This window comes from Sminthopsis crassicaudata, chromosome 1, assembly GCF_048593235.1.
Source record: "Sminthopsis crassicaudata isolate SCR6 chromosome 1, ASM4859323v1, whole genome shotgun sequence".
Lineage (NCBI taxonomy): Eukaryota > Metazoa > Chordata > Mammalia > Dasyuromorphia > Dasyuridae > Sminthopsis > Sminthopsis crassicaudata.
The window spans coordinates 529,105,559-529,132,299 of record NC_133617.1 but is presented as its reverse complement, the minus strand read 5'-3'; the positions used below and the strand labels follow the sequence as shown (position 1 = coordinate 529,132,299).

The following is a 26,741-nucleotide window of genomic DNA, read 5'->3' as shown; positions in this document are numbered from 1 at the left end:
ATTTTGAAGTTTCAAGAAAATAAATGTTGAATAGAATTTACCAAATAGCTGTACTGCTTTGACTTAAAGAACTTTTTTCCGACCCAAAAAACTAAAACAAAGGCAGGTAAAGAAAACTGACTTCTCAACCTAAGGCATGTTGCACTAAAGTTCTCAGAAGAGTTTGGGATATATACCTGGGTCCAAGGTTGCCATTGTAACTCAGATTCGGTGTGGCTTTATCACTACACCTGAAACAGATTGGACAAACACAGAAGAGACTCCAAGCTCATTTGTTGGAGGTGGGACAAAAGAAGGCAGGAGGTATCCTACTTTCTTAGAGCTCATGCTGCTAGGGGATCAACACTTCATCTTTGGAAGCAGCAGGAAGAAATGGGGGTGGGAAAGCCAAGTCAATAATTCTTTACACTTTACCACAGCATGCCCAAAATAGTTTCTTTGATAATCTAACTGATTAACTGATGGTTATCCTTTATGATGATATTACCTATGCTACTGGGTACCTTGCAAAGTGGCCAAAAATTATCAATAAAGATCCCAGAAATTTTATTTCTTTTCTAGCCTGAGATTCTGGGATCTGGATACTTTCCTATTTCAGTGAGCTTTTTAATCTTTCAGGAAAGGGAAAAGGGGTGAATTAGAGAGAAGGGAATAGCTGACTAGTAAGTTTTAAGCCCCAGAGAACAAAAGTGCTGTTCTGTTTTGGAGAGTGAGAGAAACTTCTGGGACAGTGATGAATATACTCATTCTCTTATATTTTGGTGCTTCTTTTGTATGCTTCCTAGCCTTAGTGTCTCTGCCATTTTCATTTTTTGCTAGTTGTTTTCTAAAGTGGGTTACTAGAAAAATATTAATTGTCCTAATTTGTTCAGTATGTGATTGGAGTAAAGTGGGAAGGAACCTATAGATAATTGATTATGATATTTAATTGACTGGAGATTAAGGATGCAGTCTTAATTTCTGTACCCTTATTTTGGCAATCAATCTAGGATTTAGGGGCTGAGAGAAGTTTAGAAATTATTCAGTCCGATTTAAGCTTTCTAGGGCTTCAGAGACACACTGAACTAAATACCTTTGCCCTAAACTCAAATCTTGAAGAACTAATCTTATCTCAAAATGGATGTCACTTTATACCAAGGGCCTTTGGTTTTTTCTTCATGCTGATGTTCCTCCTTCAAGGGAGATGTTCTAGTACATAACTTGAAAGTTGATGGCCTTAAATGGGCCCTCAAGGGGTAAAACAAAATCTGTGTGCTAGGCACTATGCTAAGCACTTTACCAGTATTCTTTCACTTGATGCTCCAACCCTACTAGGTAGTTATCCTCATTTTACAGAGGGGGGAAAACAAATAAATAGGGGTTAAATGACCTGCAAAAGGTCACTGTCTTGAGGTCATATTTGGGTCTTCCTAACTTCAGCTCTGTGCTCTCCCAGCTGCTCCAAATCTATAATATATCCTCTTATTTTGCATTTAAATAACCCCAAAAAGTAGAATTAGTTTTCAATGCAACTTTATTTTGCATAATCCAAGAAGTATACAGAGTATAGTTATTAACCATAAACCATCACAAGGTGGTTTGCCAGGAATCTGGAAGTATCAGCCCGATTATATAACACAATTCAAGATTCTGTTTCTTCAGGGAATGTTTCCTCTTCTGCAAAGGCATATTCAGAGGGAGAAATTGGTCCTATAATCCAACCAGAAGGCATACCATCGTCTAAGAAACAAAACAGCTCTTCTATATTTCCCTGGGCTTGGGTCAATTTAAACTGGCCCTGGGTTAGATGATGTTTTTCTAGATCATCAAACCCATTACTTAGGGCAAAAGTGGTATGAAGATCCTGCATATCAAAACAGGTTTGTTGGAGTTTGTCTTGTAAGCTGTTTGGGAGACCTTGGATTCTAGGCAAGAGGTCCATGAAGGCAGAATATAATTTTAGGGCAATGTTACTAGACATACCCAGAGTCCGGGTTTCCAGGAGCTGCAAAAGTAAGGTTGTAATTATTAATCATTCTAATACAAGTTCTAGATTTCTGAAAATGGACCCAATTAATAGTGTCCTTAGCTTTCTACTATCTCTCTTTCATTGCTTTTTATGTAGATTTAGATGTATACATGTGTACATATATCCTAGTATGCAATTAGAAATAGTTAACATTAAAAAAAGTCCTGGGGAGAATCTGACTCCATTTAAATTCCTATTCTTACTCCTTATGCAACTGTGGGCAAGATAGTTTGCACCTCAGTCTTCATCTGTAAAAATAAATTAGATTAATCCTAAAATTTTGCCAACTGTAAGAACTTCTGTAGGGTTAACATTCCTGTCTATAGGAATTCCTTTAGTCTCTCGGGTTCAAAAGTCATTTTAGGATTGGGGGGAAAAAAGTTACAGCAAAATGAAAAATCAGTTTCTAAAAATCAGACAAGATCTTTTTGTTCTATTATCCTGCTTTAGTACCTTGTCAGCTAGATTATATCAATACCCATTTCATCCCCTAACTGATTAGTCTTCTTTCCTTTACAAGAAAACCAAGGTTTTTGTGTTTGTTTTTTTTTTTTTTTTTTTGGGAGGGGGGAAGTGTTAGGTTTTTTTGGTAGCAATTGGACTTGACCAGGATCATCCAGCTAGTAAGTGTTTGAGGGTGGATTTGAACTCCAGCTTTCTTGACTCTAGGGTCTGTGCTCTATCCACTGTACCACCCAGTTGCCCCTCTTAGGTTTCTTAATGAACTGTTCTGATGCATAGCTAGAACTAGCATGATACTATGAGTGCTGCGCTTCAGGTGTTGACATCCTATTTCTACCTGCTCTTAATACCAGCTCTTTGCTATCTTCTTCCTTTGGGCTCTCTGAGTTCTGTGGAGGTCAGGTTTCTCTCTTGAGGTATTTTCTTCCTGTCATATAATCCATCTGGCTTGGGGAGTCTATGCTTGTGCAGGATCAAAGATGCCTTACACCTGGGACACCTCTTCAGAATATAAATACAATTTTCCTTCAGCGGTACATTTGGTCTTCTGACACTTCCTCCACTGCCAAATTATAAAGCTATTGACTTTTTAAATCATAATCCAGCTGCTTAGATAATACCAAGATCTCAGTATCTTTCAAGTCACTATGTTAAGGATTACTTTCTTTCCCCTGCTCAATTTACCCTTTCAGGTCTAATAGAAGTTACTATCCTTTAGTAAATCTCCCCCGATTAATCTTAAAACTTCTTTTGTTATAGTTTTGTGTGCCTAATACCTATGAAGTCTACAGAAGCCATAAGTAACTATTCTGCTATAAATCACAGGTATGCCTACAAAGAAGCAATTTGTCTATTGAAATTTCAGATAAAAGGTTCAGAATAGCTAAGATAGTTAATTACCAATAACTTGTACATTAAAGTGCTCCTTAGTGTTGAGGTCTCAGGATTATTAAGTTACCTTGAACTCAAGAGCACAATGCCATTTTTTTTCCTTCATGCCCCACAGCTTATTAGTTACTTCTAATAACTCAGGCCTATGATCTATATAGGTTCCTTAAACCCTCAAGTTTTAAAGGATATCATTTAAAAAGGTACTATAATCCAATTCTTCCTGAACAGCTTTTTATGTTTAATGTGTTGTCTATCATATTGTCTACCAATTCATCTTAATCTTTGTAGTCCATTCAAATTATATGTTTGTTTTAGGATTTATATGGTAGTAAATATTACTCTTCTAGTTAAGGTTAATGTAAAGCTGAAAACTAAGGTTTATTCCTCATTCTCCCCCTACCTTTATAACTTCTTGTTGAGTCTTATGGAGTCTATACTTTTTCATTTTTTCTATTTATGTGGCTCCCACTCTGGTTCAGACTATTATAACAGCCTCTTATGATTTCTGACCTTATTTTTTTCCTATGATCATTTTTCACAAGTTGACCAAAAAATCTTCCAGCAGAAGTCTGTCAAATCCTTACTAGGGAACTTTCCATGGTTTCTAGTAGGATTTTTTAATAGTTCATTTTCTATGTTTTTCCAGGGGTTTTTTCTTCCTCCTCTTTCTCCCTCACTGCTTGCCTACATCCCTCCCTCCCGAGTTTGCCCTTGAAGGATAAAATGGTCATTGAAAAAAATCCACCTATCACCCCCTGAGACTCTAAAATGAAAACTCCAAGGAATATTGTAGCTAAACTTTAGAATTATCAGCTCAAGGAGAAAATACTGCAAGCAGCAGCCAGAAAAACAATTCAAATATCAAGGAGCCACAAACATGATTACTCAGAACCTCAGCTTCCACTTTAAAAGATCAAAGAGGAGGGCAAAGGAGCTTGGACTGTAGCCAAGCATCTTGTCCAGCAAAATTAAGTTATCTTTCAGGGGGAAAAAATGGATATTCAATGAAATAGGGGATTTTCATTTATTTTTGATGAGGCCAGAGAACAGAAAAATTGGCCTTCAAATACAGAACTCAAAAGAAGTGCAAAAAGATAAAGAAAAAAAAAATGTTTTGTTTTTTTTTTAAAGGTTAAAATGTTTACATCCCTATATGGGAAGACAATATTAACTCTTGAGAATTGTATCTATGTTAGGGGTATATTTAGAGAATATAGGTATAATTTGACTTTACTGTGATGATATACAAAAGAAACTAGGGGTAGAAAGGAGATTGTACTGGAAGGAGGAAAATGGAGGTAAAATGGGGTAAATTATATCATATGAAAGAACAAAAAAAAGACCTATTACAGTTGAGGGAAAAAAGGGAGTGGGATGAATATTGTGACATTAATGTCCCATGTGCCTATAAAACCAATACCTGTGTATCATCAGCAGTTTCAGATTGGCTCTTGCTCCATTTGATCCACAGCTCAAATAGTGCCTTATGGCATTCCTTCTGATCCTCAGAATCTTGTATGCTTTGATAAGTCTGATGGAACAAAGCATTTGGAAGGCTTAAATATGTATCTCTACCTTATGATGCTGTTCTTCAGAATTGAAGAATGCCGAATTATTCAATTATCTTTCTATATGGCCTATATATGAGGCAGTTTTCTTCCATGCAATTAGAAGACAGCCTCATATATAGGTCATATAGAAATATAGTTATCAATGAAAAAGCTTACTGTTAAACAGTATCTAAAAATGAGCATGCTTCTACTGCTTTAACATCCCCCATCACTCACATTCAACCATCCCTGCATTTTCTGATCTATCTTGCTACTTCTAACAAAGAAATGACCTGCCAGTGAGCTTAACAAATAAATTCAATAGTAACCAAAGCTTGTACAATTTCAGGCCACAGTGAGGCAATATCCCTGACACAGGGCATAAATTCTGACCAGAACTAAATCTTTCTAATATGATCAGTGCTGGGCATTGTATTTGAAAATTACCATGACTAAAATAATATTCAGTATGTTGGAGGCATTAAGATCACGCGAGATGAACAATGTTTAGAGTAGGAAATTTTAAGGCAGGGTGATGATAGCCATCTTCAATAATTTAATGAGTTAATGGCAAGAGATTGGATTTTTCCTATTGTTCCTAATAAGAAAGATGAGGGGCTGAGCCTAGTGGTAAAGGGGGAGGGTTCAGGAGAACCCTAGCAGGCAAAAGCAGGTGTAGCTTATACATAAAGGAATTAAGTGAAGGTGTTGGGGAAGGAGGGGGGCAATTTACTAGTGATGAGTGTCCTAATACTGAGCTGTCTTGAGAAATAATGACTGGGTGCTTCTTTACTAGGTCATTAAACAGCAGTTGGAGAGGGACCTGCTTATCAAATGATTCCTATATTCAGAGGTATTAGATGACTACATGACTTTAAGACAGGTAGCCTCTGAGGTCCCTTCCCACCTAGAGTCTAATATACTGTTAGGTAGGAACTGACTGGTTTTAGAAGTAACTTAGCATAGAAAATCCTACCAATTCAGTTGCTTCATAGAGTTGGTACAAGAGTTTTCTAATGTTGTTCTTGGCACTTCTGATATTTTCCTTAGGATTCTTATATGCCTGTGGCTGGAGATTGTTTGGCAGAGAGCTTGGTGATATGAAATAGTCTTTGCCTTTTCCAGAATCTTCTCCAAAATAATCATCTTCCTTTGAAGATTCTGGGATTTTAGCTATATTAAAAATTTAAAGAACATTGATAATCATATCAGAATAGAACACTTAAATTATTAAACATTTACTAAGCACCTACTGTGCTAAGGGACTATGCTAAGGGCTGGGGTACAAGAGGCAGCAAAAAAGTTTCTCCCCTTTAGGATCTTACAATCTAATGGGAGAAATAACAAAAAAATTGCAAAGCTAGGTATCTGCAAGGTAGGACATAATTGAGAGGGAAGGCACTAAAATTCGATGGGATTAAGGACCAATAATGAGACTTTGACAATTCATAGGATGTTCCCTTTCCTTCTATTGTGAAAAAAGTTGAACTATACCTACATGCATAAGGACTTCGTTTTCCTTGGGGAAAAAAAGGCATTGAGCAGTAGAATCATAAAACTATCATATTCTTAGAGCTAAATATATAACAATTATAAGTCTGTTACACTCTTGAAAATAAACTTGCATGCCAGGGATTAGTAGCATCTTTATATTTAAAAGAAACTAGATGACTAAGTCAGGGGTTATATCAGGAAGTGGTCTATATAAGAATTAGCCATATTATTGTACATTTTAGTACAATACTGAATAAGAGAGAATGGAAGAATTATATCTAGTCTTATAGTCACTGACCCACACTCAGTGAATATTTGTCAATAGCCACTTTTAATTCTTCTAGTGTTTGTTTCTCCTTTTGGATTTCAGTTAGGAGTTTTTTTTCTTCATGCATGTATCTCTCATCTTCCTCATTCAAGGCACCATTATTGGTATTTATGAATGAATCAATTCCATTTGATATTTGGGCCTTGTCAAGCACAGTATCATTATATGAATGTAGTTTCTAGAAAACAAAAATTTATGATATTTTAGGCTTTTAACATGCATTGGTACCATCCTGCTTTTCATATTCCAAATATGTATTAGTACATATTATGTTTTAACCAAAGGCAAAGAAAAAAAGTTCAGATTAGACTAAGAATGGAAGTAGCTATTAGATGGTAGCAAAAAAAAAAAAAAAAAAAGAGAGAAAAACTAAGGGAAATCTATTGGGTTTGGTGGTGGTGGTAGAGAAACATGATACTCAGGGGAAAGGGAAGACAGTTTGGGGTGACAGGAGTAGAAGAGACTCCACATAGGATGGCAGTCTGGGCAATGCTATTTGAATGACTGATAAAGGAAAAAAAAAAAGGAATTTGGGGGCAGTTAAATTTCACAGTGGACAGAGCACCAGACTTGAAGTCAATAGGACCCGAATTCAAATCTGGCCTCAGAAACTTAACACTTCCTAGCTGTGTGATGCTGGGTAAGTCACTTAACTCCAATTGCCTCAGGGGAAAAAAAAAGGTATTTTTATAGATTCCTTCTCCACTCTTTCCGAGTAATTATAAATGAAAACTCTTGAATCCATACTTGAATTTAAAAGAAAATAGCTTAAATATTTAGAAGTTCAGGCTATATCTAGTAGAAAGCCAGTAAAAGGCTATTGTGGACTATATTCAACACATCTAAGTTTTCTTAGTTCTTTCTTATAATGCCAAGCTCTAATAGGATACTATAAATTAAGACATTTGGGATATTAGGCCCAGGATTGGACTGTTTTCATAGGAGAAAGAATTAGATTAAATTGTTGGTAGAAATTACCTCCTGTTCTTCTAGTTCCTCTGGTGTGCTCATTGTCTCTTCTTTGCTTGACTCACTTGAAACTGAAAATAAAGGCATTATTAGCTAAAAAACCAAAGGTGTTGATGGTCATAGCCTCCAATAAGATAAGCTTAAACCAATAGTAACAAGTCTTTGGGACAAGAACAAAGAAATTACCCCAGTAATTTCCTTCTGTCTTAATAAGTTCAAAGGAAGTTTCTATTACAAAAGAAATGACTACCTTGAATTCAAAGGTCGATTATTCTAGTCTTTACCATTAAGATGCTTAATAATTTAATATTAAATAATTATAATTAATAATGATATTAATTTAATAATTTATAATTAGTAATAAACTATATTATTAAATTAATACTTTAATAATTACCTCTAGGTTATTTACAGCAATAACTCCATATTTGGGATCTCAACTTGCATCTGTTTTTTTACTTTCTACTATTTGGAACACATACAAACATGTATTCTAAGGTATCATGCTATGCTAGAAAGAACATTGCATTTGGAATCAGAAGAAATGGGCTCAAATCCTGCTCTACTATCTTCTGCCTATGTGATCTTAGAGAAGCACTTTCCTGTCCTGTGGGCTCAAATAACACTTGTAAAAAGAGGGAGAGGAAGTAGGAGAGATGATGAGCCCCTTTCAGATCCAAATACAATGATCTATTCTCCAGCCTTAGGTTCACTACACACATAAAAGATCTTAAAGTTTCCCAGCTGAAATTCTTATGGTATGATTAGAACATTGTCTGTAAGTCATAGTCATCTTCTTGGGAAGAATACTATATCATTACTGCCAACAAAAGGAAATCTGATATTTTAATATATTTAGGTCTACGACTTTGAGAGTAACTATCTCTTTCTCAGAGAACAGGGCTCCCAGCTATCTCAACTTGAGGGTGAGAGGAAAAAAAAATCTTTGATTTCCAACATCAAAACAGTTGTTTTGGCCCAATCTTGGAATAATAGATCTTTCAACTAAGTCTGGGTCAAAGTTCAGAGGTTCTAGGATTACTGAGTGCCACTTCATTCTAGGCAAACAAGGCAAACAGACATTCTAGGCAAATATTGTCAATTCCAAGTTCAAGATTTAACTCATTAAACAGGCAGTACTATTTTACTTGGTCAATTTAAAATATGCCAGCAAACAGGACTATCTCCTCATTCAAGAGTTTCTATTAAATTCATCAGGGCCACTTCCATTCAAAGCAGTGTTAACTTACTTTTGGATTTCAGCTTAGCCACAATATGTTTTGCATCATTTAGCATCAAATCAGAGACAGTCTTCTTCATTGAGGATGGACTTGTGGTTCCTGAAATATGAAAAGTCTTTTCCCCGATAGCATATGTATGATCCATGGAAAGCTCCTGTGTGCCAGTAGTAGTTTTATAATTAATGATATATTCAGACAGTTTTTCTTCTCATTCTAATCTTAAGGGGAAAATATAACTAATTACATGAATCTCTCAAAACTTGACATTTATTGGATAAAAGTACTCTGGGAAATTCCATCTTGGCAGAATACCCGTTGCCTTATAGTATAGTGGGAAGAACACTTGATTAGGAATTAGAACATCCGAGGTTGAGTTCTGCCATGGTTGTAGTGCTGGGCAAGGACTTTTAAAAGAACTTATATTTTAGATGCAACAGTTGATTGAGTTCCAGACCTAGAGTCAGGAAGACCCAAATATAAATAAATCCTCAAATGGATTAACTGTATATCCTGGTTAAGTTACCTCCCCTGTTGACCTTACAGATAAGTTACCTTATCTGTAAAATGAGCTGAAGGAAAATACCAAACTACTCTAGGATTCTAGCCAAGAGCATCTCAAATGGGATCAAAGAATTAAATATAAAGGAAAAACACAGAAAAAGCAACAATTTTGTTGTTTAGTTACGATGAGGAATACTAGATAGCACACAGGACCATTGAGGACCAAAAGAAATTGACATGTGAAAAGCAGAGCAAATTATCCAAGCTATCCAAAAGTGTGAACAAGTGATAACTTATTTTTAAGTGAAACAAAAAACAGGGAGGAAGGTGAAGAAGAAACCTGTCAATATCAAAGAAATACACAATATCAGTTTTGTCCCTCTGTCTCTTAGGACTTGTTTCTCAAGGAAAATCACAAGCTCTTTTCCATGCTGCTCTCATATTTCACCAGCCCTTTTAACCTACATTCATACATGTCCATAACAGTTAGGTGACACCGTATTATAACTTGTGACGGTGGTTTTTTGGAGGCCAAAGAAGAGCAAACATTCACACAGAATCATATGAAAGAAATCTTCTCTCCCCCCCACAAACCCAAGAAATCTTCTACCTTGTCTGAAATAGCAATTTAAAAAAATCAATGTGAATTTATATATTAGTTCTATCTCCTTGTAATTTGAAGATGCAAATAATCCTGAGGAATAGCAGCTTACTTTCAAGAGCTTTGTAAGGAAAGAGAGCAGTTTAGAGCTTGTTAAAAGATGGAGTAGATCAAGAAAATGTTATAAGAACAATTATAGCAAGTATAATGAGAATGATGCTCTTTTAAGTCATTTATGAGATGGCAAGCTTGAAAGTCCCATGTTTTCTCTTCACTTAGAGATCACCAGCATTTTTAAAATTTAAAAAAAAAAAAGTTTGTTTCCAAAGGAATTGATATTAGTATAGAACATTTCCAAATCAGATCTTACTTTCCTTCTGTGAAATATAAGAGGAGAATTGAAAGACTAACTCATAACTACCAATTTTCATTCAACTCCCCGGTTTTCTAAGCTGTCATATTCAGTTCAAAGACATATCCTCTGGAAGTCACATCATACTTTTGTCACTATCTCTGTCACTATCTAAACCAAATCACATGATATTGAATCCCAAGCCCTCCCTCTGCACAGCATCTCTCATTCACCCCATTTACCTAGCGAAGACCTTTGACGATACAACCACAAAAGCTAATCTGGCTTTCTTATCATATATATACACTTTGATGGGACTAGGAGGCAAACCTTTAATACTGACAGATGAAGCCAATAAACAATCACCAAATGAATTTCTAGTCCTGTAGCCAATGATAGCTATGAGGTGGGAGGCTGAATTAGGAAAGAGTCAGTTAACTTGAAAGGTTCTACATTAATTCTCACACCTGTAATTCTTACTGACTTCATAACCTTTCTAGTTTTTTTGGCATGTGTTTTTTAAAATAAAATTTATCTTCCACAGTTTTTATAATCTTCATAATCCTAGTTGAATTATTTTTATTAATGTATAAATAAATTGGAAATTTAAAAGATTTTCATAGTATTCTTTCCTTACAAACAGCCATTTGGAGAATAGGACTATTTCACTTAAGTGTAGATAAAGAGATAGATAAGAAGCTACAAGTTTATCCACTTACTAATCATTTATTAAGTACAACACTGTGGGGATAGAGAAGGAAAAAACTAAGGAAGGATAATAAGGTCAACAGGAATTTCACTAGGATTAATGATTCTTTCTTCTTTCCTTTCCTGTAAGGATCTGATCAACCAAGTGGTCTGTCTTAGTAAGCTCTGCTTGATCAATAGTTTCCTCTATCTATATTGTTATCTAAGTGATTCATCTTCTCATTGATGTGGTGTGGCAAAAGTTGGTGCTGTAGTAGTATCTCTGAGTAAATAATGGTAGAAAACTATTGAAGTGAAAAAGGTTAAGGGAAACTATACTGGTGTGTGTGTATGTTTTCAACTGTAGGAGACTGTAGGCTGTATATTTATACAAATAAAGCTATGTAAAATAAATATAAAAGAATATTGTGGGTTGTTATTTGAAGCTGGAAGGGAAATTAAGATTGACCTAATATTTTGTGTGGTGCTAGACCTGATGCTAATGTAGATTTTTAGGGGTATAAATAAGGATTAAGTATATTTCAGATTGGAGCAACAGCCAGTGGAAAGGCAGGCAGGCAGGCATGCTATGCTGTAGGTAAGGAATCATAAGGAAGATAGTATCTGAAATGCTGAATGTAAATAGGGAGTAAAGATACTATTTCTGGAAAGGTTGGTCAGAACCAAGGAGTGCAGGGTTTTAAGTACCAGAAAGAGAAGTTTCTATTTGAACCTGTGGGTCATAAGAAAAAGGCACTAGTATTTATTGAGCTGGGAAGTGAAATGGTTAGATGTTTGCTTTAGGAAAATAATTATGGCAGTTCAGTTATGTGGAGAATTGTATAGAGGAGATATTGGAAGCTATGAATCGAATTAGGATGCTACTGTAATAGTACAGATGAGAAATGTTGAAGGCCTGAACTAGAATTGTAGTATTGTGACTAGAGAGGAAAGGAGTAAAATTAAGAAAGTGTTAAGCTCTGGGGGAAAGATAATGAGTTGTTTTAGGTTATATTGAAGTCCATGTAGAATAATTGGTTTGATATATCCATTATGCATTTGGTGATAACAGGATTTGGTGATAACAGGTGATAAGTTCAGAAGAAAGATAAGAAGTAAATAAGGTAGGGATCTTGAGTCACCTATAGAGATAATGAACAAATTTTTAGCAACTGGTGAGGTGTATTAGTTTCTAGTCCTATAATTCCCATCAATGGATAAGAGCGGAAAGTTGGAATTTTGTCAAGATAAACATTAAAGAGAATATATTGGCTGAGACTAAAATAATAACATTTGACATTTATGTATAATGCTGTGATTTATAAATTGCTTTTTATAAATTCTCATGTATGAACATAATGATTATGAAGTAGGGAAGTTATTATGACTGTTTTTAGAGATAAAAAACAGAGTCAGAGTGACATAGAGTAGCTCTTTTATGACACATGAAATAAACTAATTTTTCAGCAAGCCATTTGAAGGAAATTTTTAAGAGTTGACCAGTTATACAGATTGTATTAGAATCTAAAACTGAATGTTTCCATATATTGATAATAATAACTTGACCTGAATGAAGCTGGACATAGCGGAAGAGAAAATATTCTCTCACCAAAAGCTATTTGGAAAGATAAAAAATTATATACACATTGCATATATGTGCATAGATGGGACTTTGCATTGGGTCAGTAAAAGAACATTGAAGTTTCCCAAAGGTCTTTCCTTCTCTGAGGTACAACTCTGAACCCAGCACATTTTCCATCTGTGCTGTTTGTCTTCGATTTACATATTGATGGGCAAGTTCTCTAAGATGTCCATCCAAATGTGTGTTGTGATCTGGGCAATCAACATTGAAACATCAACATTTGATCTGCCCAACTCTTTTGAGTGAACACAGATCTCTTCCAGGAGGCTCTCCAACATTCATGGGTTTGATGCAGTTAGCACAATGTCAACCCCAAAAAGTCCCATCTGGAGAAGATCACCATCCACAGGACTGTGTATTCTATCACAAGGGAGAACATCTTTGCTGAGCATACATTTCCCTAGTTAATGCCTTGCCTGATGTTTATCATGAGAGAAGTATTAAGAGAAGAAATGTTCAGAGTTTTTCCATATTAAATTTATTTTTGAGGCAATTGAGGTTGTGACTTGCCTGGAATCACAAAGCTAGTAAGTATCTGAGGTTGAATTTGAACTTGGGTCCTAATGACTCCAAGGCTGGTGCTTTATCATCCACTGTGCTACCTATCTTCCTGTAAATAGGTTTTAGAATATATTTTTGAGAGATCTTGAATAATTTTGATATATAGATGGAAGCCTGTAATGTTTTTTTTTTCTGTTAAATCAAATACTTTTTCATAGTCAACAAACAGTAAACACAATGTGGTGTTATCAGCACTGTTATATCAACACTGACAGATACGGTCCATTGTTGAATATCACTTGTGAAAGCCTCCTTGTTTTCTATCAATCCCCTCATTGAGAACGTCCTTGATTTGTATATAAATGACTGATATTTTGTATAGAAGGGAGAATTGGCATAAAAGCTATAGTTATTGATGTGTTGTTGCCTTTTTTCCATAATAATAATAGGTGAAATACTTTTTTATATAACTTTATTAGTTCCCCATCTTCAGATATCTTATATATCATTTCTTTAGTGCTTTCATAATTGTGTGTCATCTCCAGCACAGTTCACCTTTAAATAATTTTGTCTAATATAATTGCTTTTTCTATTTTTGTTCCCCATAATACTATATCTACCTCTTCTCTAAGCACATACAGTGTTGTAGTTGTGTGATTCAAATGTGGTAAAAACACTTTGATAGAGAAAAGTTTCTCATAATTTTTGCAAATATTTTCCATTTTATCTCATAGTCTTCCTTCAGTTTTCATCCTTAAGTGCCCTTAGGAAGATGTTGCTCAATTGGATATTTTAGCAAGCTTTCTTTAAACTGGTTTTCTCTTCCACTTACCTCTTTGCTTTAGATGATCCTAGCTGTAATTATTCATTATCCTCCTACTAGGATTTTACAATTGGGTTTATATTATAATCTAGTATTGCCTTTGACAGTATCTTTCTTCCTTACATTCAATAAATTGATGATTTAATTGTATACAACCTACTTGGGCTTAATTCAAACTACATCAATCAGAAGTCTTTTCTTATCTGTTAAAATCTATTTCATTTGTTGTTGTATTATCTGTTTTAAAAATGAAAAATAGTGTTCATGATATCAAAACATCAGGCTCTTGTATGATTTGTATGTCTGTGGGTTTTCTCACTCTTCTTCCTATACCATGCTTTCATATCTATATCTATCTACACTTATATCTATATCTGCAGCTATATATTTTTCTATCTCTTCCTCCATCTTCATCTTTTTTCACTATGAAATGAAATCACAAAATAGCAGAGTATGTGATAATTTAATTTGGAAAGTCTCAAAGTTCTTTATAGAACTTTTAACCTCTTTATTTATCCTTAGTCACTAATAGTTTGTAAGTCATCTTTATTTTCACAGTGTTCTTGTTGAAAATACTTAGTGTTAAAATTCATTGTTATTGATTATGGTATGGTTATGGTATGCTTATCAAATATACCATCAAGTACTGTTTTTACTTGCCTTTGGGTGTACAATAAAATCTACTTTGCCAGTTTCTTTCTTTGCCTCTCCAAAGAGTACCTGTGACCGTAACATTTTACAACTGCCTTTCTTCTGGTTTCATTTATAACAAGACTATCAAAATAGATTTACTTTAGCTCCTCCAGCTACATGTCTACTTTGTGGTCATTTTACAAAGATCTTGCATTTAGAGTAAAAGTAGTCAAAGATACATACTGAGATTTACTTATTGATATACTAAAAATTCAGATGTGTATCTTCTCTTTTCTCAGAACTTTGTCATCATCACATTGCACCAGGAGGAATTTTCAGGACTAATGACCTTTTATTTTTTTGTTTGTTTCATATGTTACGATAGCCTAAAAAAAATATCCATTATTAGGTGGTCAGGCTATTGAGTAGTAATGTTTCTCTCTATAGATTATCTTTAGAAAGGGTTCTTAGCTGGTTTCTGGGATCATCGTTAAATTCTTTCCAGTACATAGAACCCATTAGAGCTTTCACTTTGCTAACACAGCTTTCAATCAGAGCATTTATCAAGTACTGTTGTAAGAGCTGGTCATACCAAGACAATATTGTTGTTTTGGACAATAAGTCCTTTTCCTGGGAGGTGGGGTATTTTAATGCAGCTGAAAAGATTTACACAAATGTGTGTATGCAAAATAAGAGTAAGATAGTTTTTGGAGGAGTGTGCCTGAGTTTCTGGGATAGGGGAGAAGCAGAAAGATTTAATGAAAAGGGAGTATTTGAATTGAGTCTGAAATGAAATAAAACCAGTGATTTGAAGATGTTGAGGTGAGAAAAGAGTACATTCTAGGCATGGGGGAACAGGACGTGTAAAAGTATAGAGTTGAAGGATGAGATTGGATAACACGATTGTAGAGGCCTTTTTTTTTTTTTTTTCTTTTTTCTTTTTTATTATTAGAGTTGGGTTGTTCACTTTTTTTTTTTTTAATTGTGTTTTACTTTTTATCCCCTTTTAGGGTTTTCTTGACAGAGTTGCTAAAGTGGTTTCCTTCTTCAACTCATTTTACAGATAAGTAGCATGAGGCACACAGAGTTAAATTTGCTGAGAGTCACCCAGCTAGTAAGTGTTTGAATTGGATTTGAAATCAGAAAAATGAGTTCTGGTTTTTTTTTTATTCCAGGCTAGCACTGCATCTGCTGCTCCACCTAGAGGGGATTCTAGAGTGATTCTAGCTAACAGTATTAATAGTTAAATGTGTTCCTGTAAAAAGTGACACATGGAAAAATATTCTAAGAACTTTCCAGATGAGAATGGTTTAATTATAGGATTCTTTGGAAGGATCCTTCAAGACCAACTATTCCAGAACTCTACCAGTTAATTTAGTTACAAATGCTAGTCTAGGATATATATAGATATAGATATATAGATATATAAAATGTACCCAAAGAAATTTTGCAGCAAATTAGAATTAGGCATATTTTCACTTCTTCCCCCCCCACTACTTAATTATCTTAATTAGCAAGATATTCTCCTAGAACTATAGCAGCAGGAACTATTTTTATTTTTTATATTTCTATTTCTAGCTTACCATCTGGCTAATTATTGAATTGAAATAAATCCAGGACACTTCAAGATCCTATAATCTGCATTTTGAAAAAGTATTGATCTCCACTCATCTGAGATTAATATACTGGATCCATTTAAAAAAAATAAACAACTCTATTTATATTCTTAATGCATTAAAATATATCTGTGTCTGGAAAAATCAGGATGGCATTATTATGCTGAATTCTTCATATCTAACAGGATGAATTATTGTTTTCAGGTATATCTGCTACATCTCTGTAGGATTGTACAGTTGAAGAGCCAAGGTAATTATAAGGTCTCCTTATGGGCGAACTTCCACAATAATCTCTGGACATAAATTTGAATGAGAGGACATTGATTAAGTGATCGCTATGTGCTGAAAACTCTAGCAAGTTGTGGGGATACAAATATAAAAGTAAGAACACCTGAGCTATATGAGCTTCCATTTTTTGTGGTGTCCTTTTCAAAGAGATTTTATTCTCCAGATCAAAAATTGCACCTTTATGTGTTTATAGTATTGAACAAGTACAGCAAAGTTTACTTCTCTTCCTCTGCCCACTCTCTAGTGTTCAAAATATCTAGTTTTATGTGGTAGCTTAAATGCTATTTTTAACCTTTCCCTTGCCTTGCCTATAACTTTTAGTTCATCATTTGAAGACTTGTGTAAAATCTCTCTCTTTTGGTGCATTTAAGTCCATTTCTTCATTGTTGCGTTGAAAGACACACTTTCAGATACGGCTGTTCTGCCACTGGGGGATCTACCAAGTGTGATAGTCATCACCTCTGCACTCTGATACAAATTTGTAATTCTGGGATCACATTCTGTCTCTGTTTCTTTCTCTGGTGTTCATAGTCTTCCTTCTCTCTTGCTGTCCATCCAGTCAGATGATTATTTTGTTACTTTTGTCAAGGATCATCTGTCTTCAAGTAGTATCAAAGTAAAATAGAAATGGGGACCATAAAACCAAAGGAAAAGATATCCGTTTAGGTAGTATATTGACTTAGAAATACACATATTAACAAGATCGATGTTCTATTGTATTTTATCTTGCTAAATATTTCCCAATTATGTTTTAATCTATTTTGAAAGTTTTTGATGATTCTCATCGTCAGCACTACTTTGCCTGGTAGTTTCTCCTTTAAGGAAGTTGTATGCCTATGGCGGGAGACAACATTTATTGCATAGGAGAGTTGTTCTGCACTGGACCCTGCTCAGTCTAGTGATGGTGGAAAAGAAGAATTCTAAACCTGTTTTCATTCAAAAGACCTCTTTTTTAAAAATTTTGGATCCTTTACTTTAGAAATGTTTTCTTCTCCTGGCTTCTTCATTCTTTATTTTTCTAAGAATTTCTTTGCTACATGCTTGTACAACTGGGGACTCATGGTCAAGTATTTCATGCATCAGAAAAGAGAAACCAATCAGATGCATTTAAAGAAAGACTTTCCTCCAAACCCCTGGCTTAGCCCACTTCAATTACAATAAACTTTACCTCTTGACTTGGAGATAGGTTCAGGCTTGTAAATTTTTTTTGTTTGTTTGTTAAAGCCTTTTATTCACAAAGCATATGCATGGGTAATTTTTCCAACATTGACCCCTGCATAACTCCCTGCCCCCAATTTTCCCATTCTTCCACACCATCTCCCCCACCTGGCAGGCAGTCCAGTACATGCCAAATATGCTGAAATACATGCCAGATCCAATATGTATATACATATTCACACAGCCATCCAGTTGTGCAAGAAAAATCAGATCAAGAAGGAAGAAAAAGAAAAACTGAGAAAAAAGAAACAAAATGCAAGAAAATGATAACAGAGAGAGTAAGAATGCTTTATGTTCCATACTCTGTTCCGATGGTTCTCTTTCTGGGTGTAGATGGCTCTCTTCATCACTGCACAAGTGGAACTGGTCCGAATCATCTCAATGTTGAAGAGAGTCAAGTCTGTCAGAATTGATTGTCATATAATTTTATTGTTGCTGTGTATAATGATCTCCTGGTCCTGCTCCTTTCACTCAGCATCAGTTCATGTAAGTGTCTCCAGGCCTCTCTGAAATCATCCTGCTGATCATTTCTTACAGAACAATAGTATTCCATAATATTCATATACCACAATTTATTCAGCCATTTTCCAATTGATGGGCATCCAGTCAGTTTCCAGTTTCTGGCCACCACAAAGAGGGCTGCCACAAACATTTTTGCACAATCAGGTCCCTTTCCCTTCTTTAAAATCTCAATAAAAGCCCAATAGAAACACTGCTGATCAAAGAGTATGCACAGTGTGATAACTTTTTGGGCATAATTCCAGATTGCTCTCCAGAATGACTGATCTGTTCACTGTTCTACCAACAATGTATCAGTGTCCCAGTTTTCCCACATCCCCTCTAACATTGCGCATTATCTTTCCCTGTCATCCTATCTGACAGGTGTATAGTGAGTTGTCTTGATTTGCATTTCTCTGATCAATAGTGATTTGGAGCACCTTTTCATGTAGGCCTGTAAATTCTTTTGAGATTCTTCATGACACTGGTTTGCAACCCCAACCTTTTGGGGTCTTCGTTGAACCTCAACATTTCTGCATTTTAAATTCATTACTTTTGCCAGAAGATAAGTACCATATTTCATCTTGGGTATCTTGGACTTATAGTTTGTCATTGTAATGATCAGCGTTCTGAAGTCTTTCAAAATGATAGATAAAAATTAAGTTAACAAAATATGAGGAAAAGGGTTTAAATTTTTCTTCCTTAAAAAAAGTTTTAGTGGGGACTTTAGTATTCATATGACTGTCATTTCTGGATAACCTCCTGTTTCCCTGATCCCTCCCTTGTAACAATGAAAAATAATTAAGAAAAAAACCAAGAGATTTCCAACAATAGCAGGATGTGCAACATTATGCATCCATGGTCCCCTCCCTAAGGAAATAATTTTTTCTCATTTCTTCTTTTAGGACAAAATTGACCTATATAGAATTACATGGAATTTGGCTTAATTTTGATTTTTTTATTACTTAGATGTCATCATTATTCTTATTATATTGGTGCAATTCAGTCATGAACAATAAACTATCCCTCAAATTACTCATTCTGCTTTTTGGGGTTTTTAAAAAAATTTTTCCAGGTTTACTACACACCTCTCAGATTGGCTGAGATGAAAGGAAAAGATAATGATGAATGTCGGAGGGAATGTGGAAAACTGGGACTCTGATAACTTATTGGTGGAATTGTGAACGAATCCAACCATTCTGTAGAACAATTTGGAACTGTGCTCAAAATTTATCAAAATTATCAATACCCTTTGATCCAGCAGTGTTACCATTGGGCTTATATCCCAAGAGATCTTAAAGAAGGGAAAGGGGCACACATGTGCAAAAAATGTTTGTAGCAGCCCTTTTTGTAATGTCTAAAAACTGGAAATTGAACAGATGCCCATCAATTGGAGAATGGCTGAATAAATTATGGTATATGAATGTTATGAAATATGATTGTTCTGTAAAAACTGATCAGCACGATGATTTCAGAAAGGCCTGGAGAGACTTACATGAACTGATGCTGAGTGAAATGAGCAGGACCAGATCATCGGCAACAGATTATAAGATGATCAATTCTGATGGATGTGGCTCTCTTCAACAATGAGATGATTTAAACCAGTTCCAATTGTTCAGTAATGAAGAGAATCAGCTACACCCAGAGAGAGAACTATGAGAAATGAGTGTGGACTACAACATAGTATTTCCACTCTTTCTGTTATTGTTTGCTTGCATTTTTGTTTTCTTTCTCAGGTTTTTTCTTTCTTTCTAGATGCAATTTTTCTTGTGCAGCAAGGCAACTGTATAAGTATATATATATATATATATATAATATATATATATATGTGTGTGTGTGTGTGCATATATATATATATATATATTGGATTTAACATATACTTTAACGTATTTGACATGTATTGGACTGCCTGCCATCTAGGGGAGGGGATGGGAGAGGGGGGAAGTTGGAACAGAAGGTTTTACAAGGGTCAATGTTGAAAAATTACCCATGCATATGCTTTGTAAAAATAAATAAATAAATAAATATATATATATATATATATATATATATATATATATTATACATATATATGTATAATATATATATATATATATATATATATATATATATATATATATATGAAATAAAAAAAGGAAAGCAGAAGGGAAAATTAGTTGTTATAAAATTATTTCCATATATTATTGTTTTCTAAGAAATAATGAGCAGGCTGATTTGAGAAAAGCTTGGAAAAATTTCCATGAACTGATGTTAAGTGAAGTGAGCAGAACCAAGAGAATATTATACACAGTAACAACAAATACAAAAAAGTGGTTAACTATGATAGATTAAGCTCTTTTCAATAAGGTGATTCAAAGCAAGTTAAATATACTTGAGATGGAAAATGTCATCTCTATCCACAAGAGAACTATGGAGATTGAATAGGGATAGAAGCATAGCATTTTAATATTTTTGTTGTTTAATTGTTTTATTTTTTCTTTCTCATTTTTCCCCATTTGATCTGATTTTTCTTGCATGCTATACAACCAAAGATGGAAATATGTTTAAAAGAACTGCACATGTTTAACCTATGTCAGATTGCTTGCTATCTTGGAGAAGCAGCAGGGAGGGAAGAAGGGAAAAAAAATTCGGAACACAAAATTTGGAACTATATTATCTTGCATTTGAAAAAATAAAATGCTATTAAAATTTAAAAAAAAATTTCCAGGTTTGCTTTAAAATGTATATGATTAGTTTTGTTTGTCATTTTTCAGGTGCCAACTCTCCACGACCTTATTTTGAGTTTTCTTGTCAAAGATACGGATTGATTTGCTATTTCCTTTTTCAGCTTATTTTACAAATGAGGAATTGAGACATTTAATGACTTGCCTAGGGTAACAACTAGTGTCTGTGGCAGAATTAGAACTCAGGAAGAGGAGTCTTTCTGATTATCCTCTATATCACTTAGCTTCAGGTTTGTAGTTAGAAATTATCTAAAAGCATAAACCACTCCCAGATTTTCACACAAGACTATATCTAGCCACTTAGCTTCTATAACTGTGCCTCAAAACCATCCATCAGACATTGAACTTCTATAATATGTAAGACACTGATTCTGTGAAATCCAGAGTGAACTGTATAGCAGCAGAGAGGCTTGCCTTCAGAGGATAGAAGTTGGATTAAACTTGCCTCATACCACTTGCATTTTATTTTGAGTTTTCTGTAATTATTTTGCAGTGTATGGAAAGGTCTCTTTGCTCACATCCTTTTTGTTGCTTGTTTCATAAATTTGTTTCAGTAAAGTTTGTAAATGTTAGAATCAAGGAAGTAAATCTCTTAAATACTTAAAATGTATCCATGATCATATTGATTTGGAAGTTCTTTCCCATGTTCAATCAAGAAGCATGTTATTGAATTCTAGTAATGTGCTAAGTACTGAGAAAATCAAACCAGAAATAAAACAGGGCCTTCATAAAAAGGAATCCATATTATGCAAAGATAAATAAGTACGCATAGTCCTTCTATTAAAAAAAAAAATCAAGGTAATTTTCTGAGGGAGGGCACTAGGAGGTAGGAATCCAAAAATGGTTTCCTATAGAAAGTAGTGCTTCAGCAAAAAATCCTGATAAACAAGAAATGAGGAAGTGCATCCCAATATATAGCACAGAGGTGAGAGATGGACTATCATGTGTGAGGAAGAAGAAGACTATTTTGAATATGATGAGGTGAAGTCTAGTTTTGTGGTTCTCTTTAGTAGGGAACCAAATGATAAGGCCTAGATTTAGGGAATCAAAATGAGATTAGGATTTCTGGTGGTCAGGGAGTTAAATGATGAGGTTAGTGAGAGGTTGGAATTCAGGGAGCCAAATGAAGAGGTTTGACTCCCCTAAATCCCCTTTGGATTTAGCACAGGGCAGGGAGTTGTGGGAACCCCCTTCTGATGGTACAGATGTCCTTCATAAAGTAATTTATGAACCTGAAAAGCTAGATAAAAATAAGTTTATTATTGGCATTAGGAAGTCAGCCTTTGCTATTAATGAATAGAAAGACTGAATTCCTTAGTGGCAAGGTCCTGGCAGAGAAGTAAAGTTTCTAGTGGAGAAATTCTGACAGAGAGATATAAAGTCTCATTAAGGAAATAGGTGGGAAAGATAAAGAGAGGGTAACACTGAAAGACAATATCATTCCAACGGGCAGAGGTTGCTGCTATGTGTGGCATGTCATGTTAGGTCCTCTGCAAGGATTGAGCTTAAAATTGGCTCTTTTTATAATAGAAGCTTTGGCTACGAGCTGAGGTTTGCTCTTGATGCCGGCTGGGTTCAGCTTGAGCTGGAATTTGAATAGAAATAAATGATTGTCTCTAGGTTTGATCTTTAATTTAATGGGAAGCTTAATCAGTGTTATCAATGGAGGAGGTGCTGTCTCTCAGGATAACAGAATGCAGCTGTTTATCCTGTTTGTTTCCCTCAGGCGGGGTCTTTTACAGGGGCAGGGTTCAAGGAGTTTTAGAGACAAAAAGCAGTCAAGTTTCAGAGTGTGGAAAAAGACCTGGGATTCTCTTCTTCTCCCCTTCTTTATCTTTAGCATCACCACCACCATCCAGCCCCATAATACTTTGAAGGGAAGCTTTTAAACCAGTAGGAGACATTACAATCATCCCAGGGAGGAAATAACTAACTTTGAGAAATGGAATTCCTGGGAACTATGTAGGAATTCATGGTTTTAGATCTGGCAGTTAGATGGCCTTTGCCATGTCTTCTCTTCACATGTGTCTCACTACTACTGCCCACTCTTCCCATGGACACTGCATAGTAATATATAGGAAAGTGTACCCCTAGGTTTATGGACAGGAATGTTTTATATCTACTTGTTATGCTTTTTTAGTAAATGCTTTTGCTAACAGCTAATTGAATCTGCAGACCACTTGTTGATGGGAAGCACACTTAGTGGCAATTTATGAGTTGTATAGCATTCACCCACAGAATCACCCTTACAACATGTTGTAGCATTTATCCTTGGTACCTAATCTATGAAAGTGAAATAGGAGAGTCACTCAGAGGCAGTGTTAAATGTAAGCTTGTAAAAAGACATTAGAATTATAACAAATCACCATTTTATTCTACAAATAATGAGTCCCTGGAGTTTATTCAGCAGGAAAGTAACATAGACCTAGGCTTTAGAAATATCACTTTGCTAGCTTCTGTATAAGTTAGGTTGAAGGGGGAGAGACTTGGTTTTTGTTTGTTTGTTTGTTTTTGATATATGTATTTGTTTTATTTATTTATTTTTAAAGAGTGAAAATGCTATGTTGTGGTCCACACTCAGTTCACACAGTCCTCTCTCTGGATATATTATGCCATAGTTCTCAGTTTCCATAATTATCCTGACCCAGTCTTGACTCAGTTTCCCTGTTTTTCAAAGCTCAGTCCTACAAAATCTCCCCTCCCTCTTTATCAGAATATTTGATAAGGATAATAGATCTTATATTTTAGAATATCAGAATGCCTCTTCCCATCCCAAGCTACCAGAATGTCAGATACCATCTTATCAAGATGCTTCCCCCCATCTCCAGTGGCTCACCCCACCCTGTCAGATCTCATTCCCACTCTCAGCACCCTAAGGGGACTCTGCTCCCTCCTCAGTCTACCCCCTGTATCTGAGCCATGTGTATATATGTCATTGAGAACTCATATTGTTTGCTGGATTCTTAGAGACGATAGTCTCATTCAGCCCTGGGACCACACCATGGATCCATTTGGTCCCTTTAAATAAATTATTAAATGCTCTATAATCTCTATTCTGACTCAGTTTTTCCATCATTATATTTTGGAGGCCCCATCAAGATGTTAGAAAATGAGCAGGAAAAGAGATGAGACTTCAGGGCCTCCACCTTAGGCCTCAGGATGGCTGGGGATCTGGGTTCTTGGCCTGGAGAGGCTGGTTCCCTGGATTTTTTTCCAGAGCCTCCAGGAAAGAGTAGTTTCCAGCCACAGCTGTACCTGATGATACACACTCCCATTTGGCCATGGGGAAGTAAGTCTGCCTGACTACTCTTTGGATACTATCTGGTTAAGTCTTAAGACCTGTTCTGTGCTGTCTGTCTGAGCTAGCACCTGGATTCCCAGAATTATGAAATGCTGATGGGCATAAATTCTGGGCATGGTGTCACTGGACAGTGTCACTGGACATAGTGTCACTACCTGGGTGTCTAAGACACATCTGTGTGGCAGTTGGCACAATTCTGGGCATTCCAGAGTATAAATCTGGGTGCCTTTTTTAAAAGACATCATCTGGCTAAAAAAAAAAAAAAAGCTCTGTTTGGATTCTAGGAGGGAAGACTCTGGAGCTGACAACTTCCCTCAGGGCTATTCTTTCCAGATAACCCCACCTGTGTTAAATGTTTTGTTTCGTGTTTTTGGCTGTGCAGTCTTATGTCCATGTGCTGTTTGTCACTTGTTTGTCACTTGTTTGGTTCAGAGCTCTGCTAAATTAAGAGATTTGGGGATTAGTTAAAATTTACTTGTGATTTTAAACTTTAAAACTGGCACTCAGGTAGTTTAAATTTAGTTGTGGCTTGGATGGAGCTATCCCAGATAATGCCTCTGGAGAACAAAAGGAGTTTATGCTAATTGTTTGAACTCTGGCTGGAGAAAACATCTGATTAGAAATTCTAGGATGATTTTTAAAATGGTGGGAAATAATTTTACTTAAATTTAATCAATTTAAAATTTAATAATTTTACATTTGCAGGCTAGCATTAGTTATCTTTGAATGTAAGATCTTAAGAACTTGTTGGAGAGAAGTTCTGTTAAGTTACTTGAAAAGGGCTCAAGTGTCTCCAATTGGGGTCTGACTTTTCTAAAGGCTTCAACACTGGCCAAGTTGGAGCTTAGGAAAAGTCCATTGGGAACCCACTCCCAGCTACTTTAAATGTTGGGTGGGGTAGGGATCTTTTGTCTTCAAAGGTTAAGATTAAACTCACCCCCACTGCCTCCTGGTATTCCAGCTATGGACTGTCTAGTTAAGCCTGGGGGGCAGTTTAACTCACCTTCCCACACCCCTTGCATCTTGAGAGGTGGAGTAGGGGGAAGGGTGGCTATGTGGAATTCCCCCCCACACTAAATGTGTTCCAGATCTCAAGAGATAGGCCTCTTTTAATTTAATTGCTCTATAATTTGGTAGGGCTCTTTCTAAAGGTTTAAAGGATATTTTTAAGGGTCTTTCAGATTCTTTTCTATGAAATTGGGTATTCTGTATATGTTTAATTGACTGTATCCTGAGGTTATGCCCATCATTTAAAGGACTTCTGAAAGTAATGATTTTTCCGTGTTTTTTTGAAAATGTTTGTTAAATACGAAAGATAACTTGTGAACTTACTGAAAGCAATTTATTACTGTTATCAATATGAGGTTATGATATTTCTAAAAGTTTAATATTTTTAAGAACCTCTTGGATTCTTTTATGTGATATTAGGATGTTCTGTATAGGATATTCTAAGTTTTAATTGATTATATTAGGTCATCCTGAGGTCATTTAAAGAGCCTCTGAAAATAATATATTTTTTTTGTCCTTTTGAAAATGTTTTTATTATGGACAATATGCAATTTGGAATATTTGTCTGTATATTGGGTATTTTTAAAAGCAAACTGATTTGTATGTATAATGTTCACATCTACTTAGATATGAAAGAAGTAAACTTACTGAGACAAATTCCTACTGTCATAAATATAAGGTTATGGTAAATATCTGTTTAGGATATGTCTGAAACGGTTAATAGAATTTGTTATTGGAAGGAAAATTTTTTAGGCTTATAATTAATGCTATTTGGGATTAATGGGATATTTTATTAATTAATAATGAGTAATGGGATAAAACGCTATTTTAAAGCTCCACCCTCTGACAGTGAGACTCTTAACAGGAGTAAAAATGAATTAAAGCTATTTTATCCTGTTTTGTGAAAATAAAGATTTAATTGCTTATGTTATGGTTGTGAACCTGCATTTTTTCCTCCTGTAACTAATTTCTATGATCAGAGCAATGGTCAATAATGAACTGTTAATGCAATTTAATTTTGTCATACCTTGCTGTTTCCAATCTGGTTATATGTATTCATATATCCTGAATATTTGGCAAATGAGTATCTGTTCCTGAATATTTGTGTCTGGATATTCAGATTTTTAACAGCACAGTGAAGCTTCGGGCCAATTCATTCTGGCCTCTTCACATTTTGTTATCAGTCTGTTCTAACCTTCATTTGCTAGATTTGTGGTTTTTGTTCTAGATTTTGGTCAAAATTACAGGTATTGACTTGCTTCTGAGACATGGATCAGCCCATCTGAAGCTTTGGTAGCAGGCAGCACGGCCAGGCCCACCCCCTTCCATGGACAGAGCATCTCCTCAGCAGGAAGCAGTGGGGGTGGAAAAGTGGTTGAATTATTGTTAAAATTTTAACTATATCA

The 26,741-nt window shown here is 35.2% G+C and overlaps 1 protein-coding gene and 1 long non-coding RNA gene across 2 annotated transcripts in view; one reads left to right on the top strand and one right to left on the bottom strand.

The window, feature by feature from the left end:
- The window catches only part of LOC141550813 (uncharacterized), a 57,396-nt gene that overhangs the window by 21,989 nt on the left and 8,666 nt on the right, over window positions 1–26,741 (top strand). The gene's annotated exons all lie outside the window — the stretch shown is intronic.
- LOC141550810 (perilipin-3-like) lies at window positions 1,500–10,731 on the bottom strand. The gene is made up of 7 exons (XM_074281812.1): window positions 10,640–10,731; window positions 8,953–9,097; window positions 7,712–7,773; window positions 6,704–6,911; window positions 5,888–6,084; window positions 4,782–4,892; window positions 1,500–1,984 (listed from the first exon to the last, which is right to left on the bottom strand). Exons 2-7 carry the CDS (start codon window positions 9,086–9,088, stop codon window positions 1,622–1,624), a joined length of 1,077 nt encoding a protein of 358 aa, XP_074137913.1. The 5' UTR covers window positions 9,089–9,097; window positions 10,640–10,731; the 3' UTR covers window positions 1,500–1,621.